The sequence below is a fragment of the Mytilus edulis genome, chromosome 11 (genome assembly GCF_963676685.1).
Source record: "Mytilus edulis chromosome 11, xbMytEdul2.2, whole genome shotgun sequence".
NCBI classification, from domain to species: Eukaryota; Metazoa; Mollusca; class Bivalvia; order Mytilida; family Mytilidae; genus Mytilus; species Mytilus edulis.
Window position 1 is genome coordinate 21,874,295 of NC_092354.1, and position 16,164 is coordinate 21,890,458.

At 31.3% G+C, this 16,164-nt stretch overlaps 1 protein-coding gene across 1 annotated transcript; it reads right to left on the minus strand.

Moving 5' to 3' along the window:
- Positions 1-1,671: 1,671 nt before the first annotated feature.
- On the minus strand, positions 1,672-16,120 carry LOC139494693 (meiosis-specific nuclear structural protein 1-like). The gene is made up of 10 exons (XM_071282869.1): positions 15,845-16,120; positions 12,597-12,812; positions 11,773-11,900; positions 10,003-10,105; positions 8,438-8,667; positions 7,326-7,542; positions 6,807-6,914; positions 5,192-5,314; positions 3,811-4,071; positions 1,672-2,994 (listed from the first exon to the last, which is right to left on the minus strand). The coding sequence occupies exons 1-10, from the start codon at positions 15,845-15,847 to the stop codon at positions 2,881-2,883; spliced, it is 1,503 nt and encodes a 500-aa protein (XP_071138970.1). The 5' UTR covers positions 15,848-16,120; the 3' UTR covers positions 1,672-2,880.
- Positions 16,121-16,164: the final 44 nt, after the last annotated feature.

A 16,164-nucleotide genomic window follows, 5' to 3' on the forward strand; every position in this document is an offset into this window, starting at 1 on the left:
TGGTAAAGATTGTTTTAATTTATCAGTTGGTAGTAAAAGTGAATATACATTGTATATTGTATAAAACAATAATTTAAGTTGATTCAACTACTATTCTGGACAAAGAAAGATAACTCCAATTGAAAATTTCTTGCTATTGCACAATATTGTGCAATTAGATATTTCTTGCTATTGCGCAATACTGTGCAATTGAAATATTTGCTATTGCACAATACTGTGCAATTCAAGATTTCTTGCTATTGTGCAATACTGTGCAATTCAAAATTTCTTGCTATTGCACAATACTGTGCAATTGAAGATTTCTTGCTATTGCTGAAAACTGTGCAATTGAAAATTTCTTGCTATTGCACAATATAATAATTTTGGATCCTGATTTGAACCAACTTGAAAACTGGGCCCATAATCAAAATCTAAGTACATGTTTAGATTCAGCATATCAAAAAAGCCCAAGAATTCAATTTTTGTTAAAATCAAACTTAGTTTAATTTTGGACCCTTTGGACTTTAATGTAGAACAATTTGAAAAAGGGACAAAAAAAAATAAGAATCTACATACACAGTTAGATGTGGCATATCAAAAAACCCCAATTATTCAATTTTTGATGAAATCAAACAGAGTTCAATTTTGGACCCTTTGGGCCCCTTATTCCTAAACTGTTGGGACCAAAACTCCCAAAATGAAACCTAACCTTCCTTTTATGGTCATAAATCTTGTGTTTAAATTTCATAGATTTCTATTTACTTATACTAAAGTTATAGTGTGAAAACCAAGAATAATGCTTATTTGGGCCCCTTTTTGGCCCCTAATTCCTAAACTGTTGGGACCTCAACTCCCAAAATCAATCCAAACCTTTCTTTTGTGGTCATATACCTTGTGTTAAAATTTCACTGATTTCTATTTACTTATATTAAAGTTATTGTGCGAAAACCAAGAATAATGCTTATTTGGGCCCTTTTTTGGCCCCTAATTCCTAAACTGTTGGAACCAAAACTCCCAAAATCAATCCCAACCTTCCTGTTGTGGTCATAAACCTTGTGTCAAAATTTCATAGATTTCTATTTACTTAAACTAAAGTTATAGTGCGAAAACCAAGAAAATGCTTATTTGGGCCCTTTTTGGCCCCTAATTCCTAAAATGTTGGGACCAAAGCTCCCAAAATCAATCCCAACCTTTCTTTTGTGGTCATAAACCTTGTGTTAAAATTTCATAGATTTCTATTCACTTTTACTAAAGTTAGAGTGCGAAAACTAAAAGTATTCAGACGACGACGACGTCTACGTGATACCAATATACGACCAAAAAATTTTCAATTTTTGCGGTCGTATAAAAAGTATATAGAAGAAGTCATTTAACCATAAAATTGAGGTCAAGGACAATGGACATATAACAGTCCAATGCTTCACAACATAAGACATCCAAACATATTGTATGAAGCATCAAGGTCTTCTACCTTACGAAAGATGCAGCTTTAAAGTTGTTAGCTGATGCCACTGCCCCTGGAAGATCACTATCAGACAGAAGTCACCGGCTCAACAAAATTAGTCATAAATCGTTATTTAAGGGCAATAACTTCTTTCTTAGCCACCCAATGGCTTTGCATGGTCACATTGTTTTTATTCGTAGATCTTGTTTTGTTTATAAAATGTTTCTGTTAATAACATTAAACAAATGTCAGGTTTTCACTTTCAGTTTAATAATTATTTACAATTGTAAAATAACCTATAAAAAAACAGATATGTATAAATATTCATCAAATATTAAGAACAATATGTATTCAAGCAGTCATAATTGTCTTGAATATTCATGAGCAGTTCTTCCTCATAATTGTTTTGAATATTCACGAGTAGATCTCCCTCACACCTATTAAACATATTTCACACATGATTGGTCTTTTTTACTCTATCTATTCACATAACACAGTCATACACACACACACCCTTGCATTCATTACATCTTTAAAAATAAAAGAATATAGGATTAATAACAGATTTTTGAAGACATTGTCTGTCCATTTTGACAAGCACTTAGATTCATTTGACATACACTGTATGTTATGATGTATTGTAATACTGCAAAAATCCAGAAAATAAGATTTAAAATTTTGCTCCAAGGGCCCATCTGACCATATGGAATATTCTGTAACAAGTTAGGGCCCAGTCCTATTTTCAATAACATTTGCTTAGTAAATAGGTCCTGTTAAGCTATATTCTCCGACTAAAGTTTTGTAGAAAAGTAATATTAATCATTTTTCTTTTGATAACTTTTCCTTTTGTCATGTCTATAATTAAACTAAACTAATTTCAAACTATATTCAAATTGAGCCATGAAATATCTAATAGCTTCAATATGTATAAATCTTTTCAATAAAATTTAAATATTTTAAAAACTCACTGCTGATTCCAGTGATAATTAAGCTCCTGATCCTTTTGGTTAACTGATATGCTTTAAAAATCAGCTGTTTGAGTTATTCAAAGTGCAAACTTTATTTTTTGAAAGATAAAAACAAAAAGTTTGAAAGAGTTCTTAAACTTTTTTGGCTCAATAAAATGTACTTATAGTTATCCTGAAATGCCAGAAATAATAAAAACTGTCTGTTTATAATAAATAGAACAGTAAAGGCAATGTTTCTTATCTAAGATTTAAGAGTGCAAAGGCTTGAATTATAATAGAAATGAACCTCTGCAATTCATGTAAAAATTTAATAGAGGAACTATTTTGAGATAATGATGCCACCTTTTATTTTATCTTTTGTAATTCAACTTTCAAGACTTCTTTAGCAAACAAGATATATTTTTTCCCTTCTTCACAAAAGTTGAAGTATACATCATACAATAAATAAAGGTTTTATGGACAGAATGTTAACTAATTTGATAGCCGTATTCATCTTCTTTGGTCCCATGCCTCATCATCAAAAGGGTCTATTTGTCTGGCTTTGTAGGCTTCTTTAAAATCTCCTCCTAACATGTTTAAATCTCCTTCGTCTCGTATCACTCCCTGCAAAATAAAAAAATCAATTTAACTACTGTGGATTCATTTTTGTCGAGCCATCGACTTTAGTTGAATAAGCGAGACATGCCAATCCTACAATCTTTCGGTGTCGTCCACAAATATTCACTCTGTTGTTTAAGTTTTTACCAATTTTAATAATTTCTTAAACTATCCTTCCTCTGTACCAAACTTGGACAAAAGCTTGTTTATAATTATAAAATAGTATCCAGAGGTAAATTTTGTAAAAAGATAAATCCATTTTTTCCTTATTTTTTTCTTTTAAATGGACTTAAATTTTATCTGCCAGAAAACAACACATTCACTCTTTGGTTAACAGCAAAAGTAGTTGAGACACTGTTCTGTAGAACCCTTACAAACTTTTATTTATTGGATACCAATTTTCATGGGTTTCGTGAAAACAAGTGAACCTTGAATTCAAATGTTAAACAAATAACAAAATTTCTGTAGGCTTTTCATGCAGAGATTGGCAAAACTACGAAATTAAATATCCATGAAAAATGTAATTTATATTCAATCCATGAAAATTGATACCCACAAAAATTAATTAATCAACACATTTCAAGAGAAATGCGGTTTTTCATTCAGTTTAAAAGACGCCAAGTATTTTGAATAATTTTAGAATATATATCATGACAACAAGATTTATCATTAGAGGTAATCATATTTTTTTTGTCATAAATCATAATTTGTCTTCATTCGATTGATGAATTTTATTTGAAGGCACATGGCACAACAACCAATGTTTTTGTCTTTTCTCCTTGTTGTGTATGAAATTTAGTACCAGTTATTTTAATTTTTTACCTTTGGTAGATAGCCTAACAGTCTCATTGCATGCTCCTTTAACAATTTCTGTCTCTCTTCTTCAATGATCTGTCTTCTAAAGCCTTCCATTCTCTCGTCTTCACGTCTCTCCGCTACCTCTCGTTCACGATCGGCAGCAAACTGGTCCCTTCTTCTATCAATCAAATCCTCAACTGCTCTTTTGTGTTCCAGTTGTTTCATTCTACGTTTGTTAGCATTCATTTGTTCTATGCGATCATCCTCTGCAAATTTGGCCAACATCTGAAGAAGAAAAAAAATTCAAAGTACTGACCTACTGTGCACTTAAATGATTTTTAGATCTTTTCTAATGGCTGACAAATTGAGTATGTTTTTTTCTTGATTGATGGGCATGCCCAGCTGGGACAATATCCCTAATAGACCTTGAGATGAGGAACACAGATTTATGACTCTCATTAAAATATTAGTCCGCCATACAATTGTGGAAACTGTGATTTAAAAAATTGACATAAATGAACTAGGAATGGTATTTAGTAGAGCTGATGTGATGTGAAAAAAAAGTATGCAAAAATAAACCTGAACAAATAATTACAAAGGACATATTTTTTAATGATTTTTATAGTCAGAATTTTGTGATTATTTCCTGAGGAGAGTGACTTTTTTCAGTATCTTTTTGGATTAGGCACTCGACACGAAAAACGAATCACACTTGCTACCCCAATAATTGCACCACACATGTGCAAATGTCTCAGCTTCAAAATGAGCCATCATACATATCCAAGTTTATGATATGGCCTGAGCAACAGAAGAAAACGTTAACATTACCGTCTATGGAGAATCTATTACGCATATTGCCCCAATTGCAAATACTTATTACATATTTATTTTGATAAAAAATTTGAACAATCAAACAAAGATGTTAAAGTAAAATATAAAGTTGGTAATCTGGGATGAAATCACAGGTGGGATATTTTGTCTGTCACAAGAAAAAGGAGGAGAAGTTAGATAGTGACTGAATTTCTTCCATGCAAAAGGCCACCTATGGAGCCCTAATAAAATAATTGCAAAATAAAGACTTTTTTCTATTTAAATCAATCAACTCATATTAAACTGTGAATATTGTAACACATTTTCTTCAAGAAATTTTGTATATTAGGGTTTGAGAAATAAATAACTGAGGTAATTGAAAAAAATCATTAAAAATTATGTTTTAAATAGACTCAAACAGTTGGTGAAACTCTGTAAATTAGGACTTATTGGTGGAAGATTGGTGGATTGTTGGTGTTTCAATGCCACTTTTTTGATATTTTGAGGTGCCCAAGAAGGTGGAAGAAGCCGGTGTTCAAGGAAATTACTAGCCACTTTCAATTTGGTTGAAAGGATGTCATGGTTGAAATCTTACCTGTCTTCTAAATTCTTCCTCCTCATCTTCCTCTGCCTTCCTCCGTAGATTTTTGAAGTGCATCTGTTGGGCATGTGTTTCTTGTAACTCCAACTTTTGCCTAATACGTTTCTCCATGTCTTCCTATAAAAGTATTACAGAACATTTAATATATATAAAAGTATTACAGAACATTCAATATAGAAAAAGTATTTTAGAACATTCAATATAAATAAAAGTATTTTAGAACATTTAATATAAATAAAAGTATTTTTAGAACTTTTAATATACATAAAAGTATTTTAAAACATTTAATATTAATAAAAGTATTTAAGAACATTTAATATATATATATAAAATCAAAATGTGTAAAAATGCTGATATTGAAAATTCCTAATTATATAAGGGCTATGTGTAAAAATGACGAAATTGAATATTCATAATCATAAAAGGGCTATTCCATTAAAATATATGTGGGAGGGTAGGAAGGGACTTTGAAAGTATCCCTACAACTAAAAACCATTTTCTACATAATTTTGCCTAATGGTAATTGACGCATGTAGAAGGTTTCAAAACAAATATCAAAAAGTTGCAGGCTCGACAATAAAACTATTATACAACATTTAATGAATATAAATAAATAATTTAATTTTGGATATGTCACGTCTTCTGATTGGCTGACGTTATATTGTTATCAGCCCATAGACATAATTTAGTCATGTGATCGTGACATCATCAACGTTTTTTCATGGTTTTCTACGGTTTAAAATGGAATTTAGAATTAAATTATAAGAAATGACTGTAATATTTTTTCTGTCTATTCGAAATAAAATAAAATATGTGGTGCACACTGTTAAATAACCCGCTACGCACATTATTCAGTGTGCACCAAATTTTTTATGTTATTTCTTCATAGACAGAAAAAATATTACAGTCATTCCTTAAATAAAATCATAATGTGTAAAAATGTAGACATTGAATATTCCTATTCATATAAAGGTTATTACATTAAAATGTATGTGGGAGGGTAGGAAGGGACTTTGAAAATATCCCTACAACTAAACACCATTTTCTACATAATTTTGCCTAATGGTAATTGACGCATGCAGAAGGTTTCAAAACAAATATCAAATAATTTCTTCATACAGAAGCTAAAAAATATGCAACGAAAAATTGTCGAGTATACTACAAGACAAGGAACAAAATCGTTAAATTCAAACTTGTAAAATGTGAACCAGTATGAATGCTATAAACAAAAATGTGTCCAAGGTACACAGATGCCTCATCCGCACTACCATTTTCTATGTTCAGTGGACCGTGAAAATGGGATAAAACCTCTTATTTGGCACAAAAATTAGAAAGATCATATCATAGGAAACATGTTTACTAAGTTTCAAATTGATTGGACTTCAACTTCATCAAAATCTACCTCAAACAAAAACTTTAACCTGAAACGGGACAGACAGGCGAACGAACGGACAAATGAACAAAAAGACGGACGAATGGACATACTGACCAGAAAACATAATGCCATAAATGGGACATAAAAAAGCAGTAAATGGAATATAATTTACAAAATTAGAAAATTTGTTAAAGTTGGCACCAATGTCAGGAAACTCTTTATCATATGACTTACTCTTTCTTTTTGTCTTTCTCTCTCTTCTTGTTCCTCTTGATATAATTCCATTCGAACTCTCTCCATCTCTTCCCTCTCTTCGTCTTTTCTAGAAATATCTTGTGCCAACTGAAATATAAGTGTAAACCTATCTTATCAATTTTATACAAGTTACATAATAATACATAATTTTATTAATGCAAATGATTAATTTAAGGGTCTAAAAGCAAGCTGTTAAAACTGATATTAATCTGATATGCTTTTAAGGAATATTTGAAGAAAATCTCATAAAAGTTTATTAAGAATTTTTAAAATATATTATAGTGATTCTGAACTTTCATGCGACGACATCTTTCTTAAAATATCAAAATCTACTCTATTTTAAATAAATGAAGCTCTGTTCAATTTCAGCCTGTTATAATGGAATAGGTTTTGATTATTTTCTGTCAATTCATTGATTCTCAGTTTGTTTTGCTATGACAGTCATAAAAACACCCTGATTTGAAATAAATGGAATTCCAGAAACTATTTTTAACTTACAGCTTCTTGAACACGAGCCATGGATGCTTCTTTGGCTTTTTTACTCTCCATTCTTTCATTTTCCCGTAATTGTTGTAGTCTAGCAAATTCACGGATTTTAATATTCTCCTCTTCCATGCGCTGTCTCTCTCTGATTTTCCATTCCTCCCTTGCATTTTTGAAGTCTTCAATGTAGGCTTGTGTTGCTTTCTGTTTGGCCATTGCAAGCTCTCTTTCTCTGTAATGTAAAAAATGTGAACTTTAAATATTTTATCTGACGGCAAGATGCTAATTTTAAGTATAAAAAAAAATATTTGCTTAAATGTCAATGCTTTTGTAAACATTGTATTATCAAGGGTTTTAATTTCTTGCTTTTTTGGGTTTGGAGGATAGTTGTCTCATTGGCAAACACTATACACAGTTAAACAAGTATATACTTGTTGGCTATAGGACTATGGATGGTTTATTCAGGTTTTCTGTTTAACAAGAAGTTATTGATTTGTGATGTCAGATATTTTGCATGTAAGTTCTACACGAATAAAAAAAAATTCAGAAACTTAAAAAATTGTTTGTATCCCAAATTACAACTCATCAGTTTCAGTTTACTTAAAATTCATTGTTTTTATTTTCATCACAATCCTAGTGTAGTTTGAATTGTTCCAATAGATTTTCATTTTACATTTATATTTCATGCTTTAATATTTGGCTCTATAAACATTTTTTGATTCGAGCATCACTGATGAGTCTTTTGGAGACAAAACAAGAGTCTTGTATAAATATAAAATTTTAATCCTGGTATCTATGATGAGTTTATTTACAGAATGTATTTAGGGAGCTACCATTTGATTTTTATGGGGGGGGGGGCTAGGATGAAAAATTTTGTCCTGCATTTTTTTTCAGCTGTAATCTCTGTCCTGCCTTTTTATTTTTCACTCTGTTCGGTCCTGCCTTTTTTTTTTTTTTTATCCTGACTATTTTTTACCTAAATTGTCGTTCTGACTTTTTTTTTTGCAAGTGTCTCATCCTGCCTTTTTTTTTACTCAAAACTCCTGTCCTGCCTATTTTTTTCAAATTTCATCCTAGCCCCCCCCCCCCCCCCCCCCCCCATAAAAATCAAATGGTAGCTCCCTTACCTTTGGTCTTCCTCATAAATCTTCCTGACGATTTCGTCAATCATGAGTTTCTCCTTGAGGAATTCCTCGTAGGCCTGTTGTTTCTTGTGCTCCTGTTCCTCAAGCTGTCTCTCTAGTTCCTGTTGGTATCTGATCTGTTCTTTATATCGTTCTACCTCCCTCTGTTTCTCAGCCTCCCCTGCTCTCTCGTGTTCTTCCTTCATCTGTCGGGATATCTCGGAATCCCGTTTCTGAAAAAGAGCACACATGAAAGATTATATTAAAATTAAGTTAACATTCTTTCATTCTTTAGGCCATTTTTACCTTTTCTTTAGGCCATGGAAAATTCATTGTTGGTTTCCCCTAACATGGGAAAATTTTATAGACCCAGCGGTAAACAAATGGCCCGGTTGGATTAGGGGAAACCATCAATTATTTTTCCATGGCCTTATTTTATTGAACAATATTCTCTATTCTTTATAATTTGGTACCTAATAAATCACTATTCAGTATTCTTGATTCCTCCCCCTTTATTCTCCTATATTGTCTATTATATCTATTCTGCAAACCCTCATCCAGACCCTCATACCCATTTGTACTCTTGTCAATGAATTTCATGTTCTAATTATAATTCATTAGTTGGGGATTTTTTCTAGATCTGTTGAATTTTCACTGACTCAATGGGGAAACAAAGGTGGATAGTATTCCAAATAATGAAAAGCATTTGTTGTTACTCTTGGTAAAGGGTTATTTTCGTGCAACGTGATCACCGTTTTTTATTTCACGTTCAACGTGTTTTACTTTTTTATTTGACGTTCAGTCGTGCAAGACGGGTGCCTCGTTCAAAGGGTTCTGCTTATTTAATTTTACGTGCATTGTGATTTTCAATGTCTTATTTTGCGTGCTCGGTATTTTTCAAATAAAATTCAAACACTTGGCAGGGATTGTCAAGAAATTCTTTTTAAAAGCCGTAAACCAATTATATCATAAATGTGTATACTAAATAGGGAATATCAAGTAAAACAAAGAGTTAATATATACAAGACAGTAACTCAGTCACAAAAGGTTCAAATAAAAGTATTTATTTTTCGTGCAACGTTCATTACAGAAATTATTTCACGTTCAACGTGAAATTATGTCTTATTTCACGTTTTTTTCGTGCAAGCACCCCCTCTTTACCACCCTCTTATAATTATATGCGCAGGAGAAATTGTTCAAATTATCATGGGGAGACAATTTCAATAATTTCTGATTGGTTCAAATAACAGATGAGAATATCATATTACCTTTAAGTTACTAAAGGGAGATAATTTACAAATTGAGCCTGTTGGAGCACTAATTGTTTGTAGTTGTTTTGTTGTTTTCCTTTTGTTTGTATATTTCTTTCTTTCTGAGGAGTATAGATAAGTTCTATTATTGATGTGGTCTGTTGTACTGTGTAGTAATTTTGAAAATTCCAGTTATCAATTTTTATGTATTTCTAGGAAAGCCCTGGTCAAACTCAAAAGTCCTTATAAACTCTTGAATATAAAAGTGTAAAGTGGTTGCAAAAAAAACATATCATGCATCATTAAATAAATAATTACCATCTTATCAAATTTCAGTGCTTCTTTCTCAGCGATTTGTGCTGATCGTTCTTTGTTCATGTAAGCTGCCTTAAGTTTGGATTCCAGCTCTCGAAGTTCAAGACTACAAAGATATATCAAAATTGATTGAACAAAGCATGAAATGCAAAGGAGTTCAGTAAGACCCCTTTTTGGCCCCACAATTAAGCAGTTTTGCAAAATTGTGAAAATGTAATCTTTTAGCTATTTTTTGGAAAGTAGAATGCTTCTGCTACATAAATATGTGCTATTTTTGACAATACAATGCACATATATCGTGTACTAGCATCATAAAGTCATGCTAAATTACTGAAATCTTCATAATTATAGCATTTTAGTTAAATTTTAGATGGTTTCCGTCTTAAATGAAAGTGGCCGCATTCGTGTTCATTCATAATATTGAAATGTAAGTTGTATTTGATGATAATACATAACATATATAAAGGTTGAGGATGAACACGGATGCGGCCACTTTCATTTTTGACGAAAACCATCTGAAAAGTGACGTTTTTTGGCATATTTGATAGATTTTTCATATTTAAGCTTCAATCGGAGCGTTTTTAATGACTGAATCAGTTAAAATATTTAGCATAAACTAATCGAATCAATTAAAATAGACATTTAAGTGTTTAAAAAGTGTCCTAAATATCTCGTTAGACGAAACTGAAATTTGGGGCCAAAATCGGCCCTTACCAGACCTACTCCTTTCTTAGGTAAGAAAAAGATGACCAGTGTAAAAATCATAACATGATAAAATTCATGGTTTTAAATTACAATTTACATCATAGTGCAGATGCAGATATTATGATTATCTCCCATAGCACAAAATATACTTAAATAATTTCTTTTTTTTTGTATTCAGATATAGTTTGTAGTGCTCTTTAGCTAGTAGCTTGAAAAATGTCATACAAAATAGTGAAACTGGTACTCTTACAAAACAGTTTTTTTTTCAAATTTGCAGTGAATTGAAAGACCTTAACAGATCTGCATATTTTTATTGTGTGTGTCATACATGTATCTGTGACAATCTTTTTTAAAATGATGGAAAATAAATTTGAATAGATGACATCTCATTGCTGTGACGATAAATTTTGACAAGATCCTCAGGCCAAATAAAAATATATGTGTGGTTCCAGTTACATACTTTTAAAAAATAGGGTCAGTAGGTCGGCAAATTTTTTTAATTTTTTTTAATTTTTATTTTTGAATGTCAAAATCCGGAAAAAAATTGTGTGTTTACCGAAATTGTTTCCGGTATTATACACGCCCCAAACGGAAGTCCACCATTTTTACATGTGTTTGGTTGTAAAATAAACAGTCATGATACGTTTTTAGTTAATTTTGTTGCATTCTGTTATGAATTGTTGCATTTTAGCCACAACAGAAACTTGTGATGGAAATTCAGATGACAGAAATCTATGAATTTAATTATTTTAATTCACAATCCTCAAAATTTGATCGTTTGAAAATTTATTTTTCAGAAATGAAAAAAAAAAGTTCTTGGGTCGGGGGGTTTTAACTAGGGTTGGTCGGGTTACTGGAACCACACATATATTTTTATTTGGCCTCAGCAAGGTAAGAATTTTCTGATATATAAGAAATAGAGCAAAGAGAAAGACAGGAAATTAAAAATGAAAACTTTAAAATTGAGAATGAAAATAATTGACCAAATGGTATAATAATCAACCAAAGAATATTTAGTCAACATCTAGAATATTGACAGCTTATAAAGTCACTGTAAATTATTTGTACCTTGTTTCCCTAATTTGTTGTCTCATTTTTTCATCTCTCATTCCTTCTAATTTGTGTTTCTCCATTTCCTGAGCCAATCTTTCTTCTTGTAACATTTGTTCTTCTCTGATCAATCTATCTCTCTGTGCCTAAAATGTGTATGTAAATAAAATACAGTATATTCCTTTATTTTCTTGGTTACCAATTTTGCGTTCTGATGATTAATCAATGGATATGAAACAATGTCAGTAAATCAAAATATTTCCTTTTCAAGACTTAAAAACTTTTTATTCTATAACTTTAAAATATAAAATAAATTAAACATGTTTTTGTTCATACATTTTTTGTAACAATACATATTAAAGGTGTAAAAAAATTGAAACTGGAAGTGAACGTCCTGTATGAGCCCATGGGCCAATACAGCTTTTTTTGCCCTGTTCCTAAAGCAATATTAACTCTTGATTTATATCAACGGTGGAATGTTTTCAGGATTGCGCAGACTGATTTGCTCATATCATTCAATAATCTGTGGTTCCAATGTAGTATGTGCTTTGTTTAATTTTTACCACTAGCCATGGTCTGCCCTATATTTTAGACTTAGTAGCTTTTACCAGTTGCATTGACATTTCAATAAAATATACATTGTGTATGTGCATAAAGTAATTTTATATTACTTTTTTTGTTGTTATGAATAATGTCTGTGAGTTAAAAAGATCGTGCGATCAAAACCCTTTCAACAGGTTACTAAATAATTGTTTTCAAATGTAGTTTTTTTTGTAGGAAACATGTAAATGTAATGAAAGTTATTCTTATGAAAAGGTATTACAACTAAGTTTAGCACAAACCTTGAGAATTGTGTCCTCCATATCTCTCTCTTTCTGCTCCATCATCATTCGTCTGATGTAACGTTTCTCTGAGAGTTTTTCTTCATTACTCATATTTGCCTCCAACAACTTCTGGGTGCCCAACTGACGGATGGTGTCTTCCCGTACTTCTTCATGCCTACGGTAGTTCTGTAACTGCCGTTCCCTCTCAGAAGCAGTCAGTCTCCGAACAGTTGTCTGAAATATGAACAATTGATTTTTAATAAAAAAAAAATATGAAGATTTATCATAGCATTACACTAACATGACTAAGGAGTTCAGGCTCAATTTATTTTTCATATTACATTAGAAAACAAAAAATATTGCATCGTATAAGTTCTATTCTGTTTCAAAGTGATGCAATTTTTCCTTTAAAAATGCCTTGTACCAAGTCAGGAATATGGCCATTGTTATATTATAGTTCGTTTCTGTGTGTATTACATTATAACGTTGTGTCGTTTGTTTTCTCTTATCTTTGTGTGTAAATTCACATTGCGATAAGACGTGTCACGGTACTTGTCTATCCCAAATTCATGTATTTGGTTTTGATGTTATATATATATATGCAGTGATTTTGCTAGCGCTCGTCACTTTCGTATTTTACGAAAGGGTTTTCTCATTGACGAAAGTATTTCAAATCAATTTCGTCACTTTAATTTTGAAAGTGTAAAAAAAAATTCGCAATAAAAACTATAAATCTACCTGTCTTCATGTTTTTGACAAGTTTATGACCTCCAGGTAATTAACATTTTCAACAGGTGTGATTACAACTAATCCGCTCAGATGGGTCACTTATCCGTAATTTATTAATTAACCCCATAATTGAATGACCATCATAATTATTTCCCCAGGAAAATCAGTCAGTCGGCATTTCAACAACCAGGAGTATAATTTCGTCATTTAATCAAAAATGTAACAATGCCGGACAGTTCGCATTTGAATTTCAATATTTCCCAAACGATCACAATCTGAAGTTAGTTTATCGTAGATTCGTCATTCGAAGGCATTTTCGTCATATTTGATTTAAATTTTCATCAAAAACTTTCAACAATTTCCATTTAAAATAAAGAACTTTCATGTGTTTATTCAAAAAGTTCACGAGAAATGTTTTAAACAGGTGCTTCCTGTATTGTGTTCTACGCATGCGTGAAAGTATCCTTTTGACTATATAGACATTAAAAACGTAAAATACGAAATCATTTAGAATCAATTAAACGAGAGAGACAAATATATATCTCTTACTAAAGGAATTTAAATCGAAAAATAATAATTTCCTGATGAATCCGGACTCGTTTTGAATTTATTATCCACGTGTCACTTCCCGTTTTCGTTTCATTTTAAAACCGAAAGTAGTAAACGTGATCTATTGTTGATTTGTTTACAACCTCCTTTCAGTCATTATAATCGTTCCAAAAAGGATATAATACATTTCCATCTTGATAGAAATGATATCCAAATATCGACTAAGATGTTTTATAAGGATAATGATTATGCAGTGAAATAATCATTGCAAATTGATTTCTGCTGTGATTCCTTGTTTAAAAAAAATAGAATCCAACTTTTGTTGTTCAGGAATGACCCCTGGAATAAACTGAAGAGAAATTGTGATTCCATGTCAGAATCTTTCATAATAATAGCCAATACAGTCAAATCATACAATAACTGCCAATCATGCTGGTGCCTCAATCCCTTAAAATCTGACTAAGTCAAAAGATGAAGCTAGTACTATACATCATTGTTCTATTGCTTATACACAAAATAAGGTTGATTTTAATAGCGCGCAAAAGTGACTAAAGCCCTCAAAATCCTAGCTTAAACCCTGTATATATGTTATATTTGTTATTCTCGTGGGATTTTGTCTATGTGTGTTACATTTTAGTGTTATGTCGTTGTTCTCCTCTTATATTTAATGTGTTTCCCTCGGTTTTAGTTTGTTACCCCGATTTTGTTTTTTGTCCATGGATTTATGAGTTTTGAACAGCAGTATACTACTGTTGCCTTTATTTACACTGTTAAACTTTTAAATCTGTAATGCACATGTACATGTATATGGTTACAATTATGTCTTAAAAACATTCTTTGTTAGAAACAGGACTTTTTAATTATTTCAATTCAAAGAAAAAAAACATCGCTATGAAATAAATCAAACTTTATGATTCAGATTGCCTCTTTTTTTTTTACACTAATGGCGCCATATGTATCTAGATCACAAACCATAAAACATAAACTTTTTTGACTGAAAGGTGTAAATACAGCACTGGTGTGAATACCAATCATAACAATTCAAACCATTTATACAGCAAAGGAATGATAAAAATGTGCCTTGCAACACGATTATAGCATATGCATGTATATTGAACATTTATAAATCCTTCGCATAGCTAATTCTAACGGAAACTTGACTGAGCAAACATTTGTAATAGACCAGAATTGTATCTTTATTTGTGATCCCCAACAGTAGAACTATTCTTGTCATTCAGTGTTGTGAAGTCTGCTTACTATATGTACAGTAAAGGCTAGTGCGCCGCTCAATTGTAACGTCAGTATAGTTGTTGTACGTCATTTAGATTTCAATACATCATGTACATTATCAAACTAGCAAGACGTTTATTTTTTTACTTCATGCCATTGTACAAAATTTAGACACTACACACAATATACAGTAACAACGACATGGTCACAGATGTTCACATAAAATTTCATAGGAAAATATTGGACAGCACAAACATGACAAAGACAAAGTAAATTCAGTGTCCTGTAATGGCGAACAAAAAGTGATAAGTTGAATTTTATTCATGACAGGTCTGACAAACTGTACATGTGTTGCCAAATATGCAACAAAAGAATAAAATCATCGTTAGGCAACGTTGGACCTTGCACTTTTATAATGTATGCATTGTCTACCTCAGTTTGAATAAGTCATGATTTTTAAACTGGATATTATTGTGGATAGTACACATAGCTCTAACCATAAACCTAACCCGGAGCTAAAATATCCCATAACCTAACCATAACCATGAATGAACCTTCACTTATTGGCCTAAAACTCTAAAGTATAATGGTATATGGACCCTTTTTGAGTGGCATTCTTTCAACTTTGACTTTATCTTTGGTAGTAAATAATGAATTTGAAAGTGCCAGCAATTTGAAATGTAAAGGATACGATGTAAGTCTATATTTCTAATGTCAAATTTATTCAATTATTGCTCGGACTTCTTCAAAACTCTTACCATTTTGTTGGAATGTTCAAAGTTCTTCAAGAGCTGCACACTGAATGTTGTTGAGCCTAGAAACAACCGTTGCTATGGGTAAGTTAGATTGGTGTGACACAATATTTTGATATATTTTTTGCGATTAAATCGAATCAAAATAACACAATTTATTGATATTTTGACGAATACAAATTTAAATGTTATTATCTATCTCAGAAATTATTAGTTTTTGAAAAATTCAAACAATTCTAATGAGAACATTTAAAAACACCCCTATGGTATTTTGTTGATTCGTCTATTCTCTTCGGTATCACAGTTTACCAAAATTTTGAGTTTTA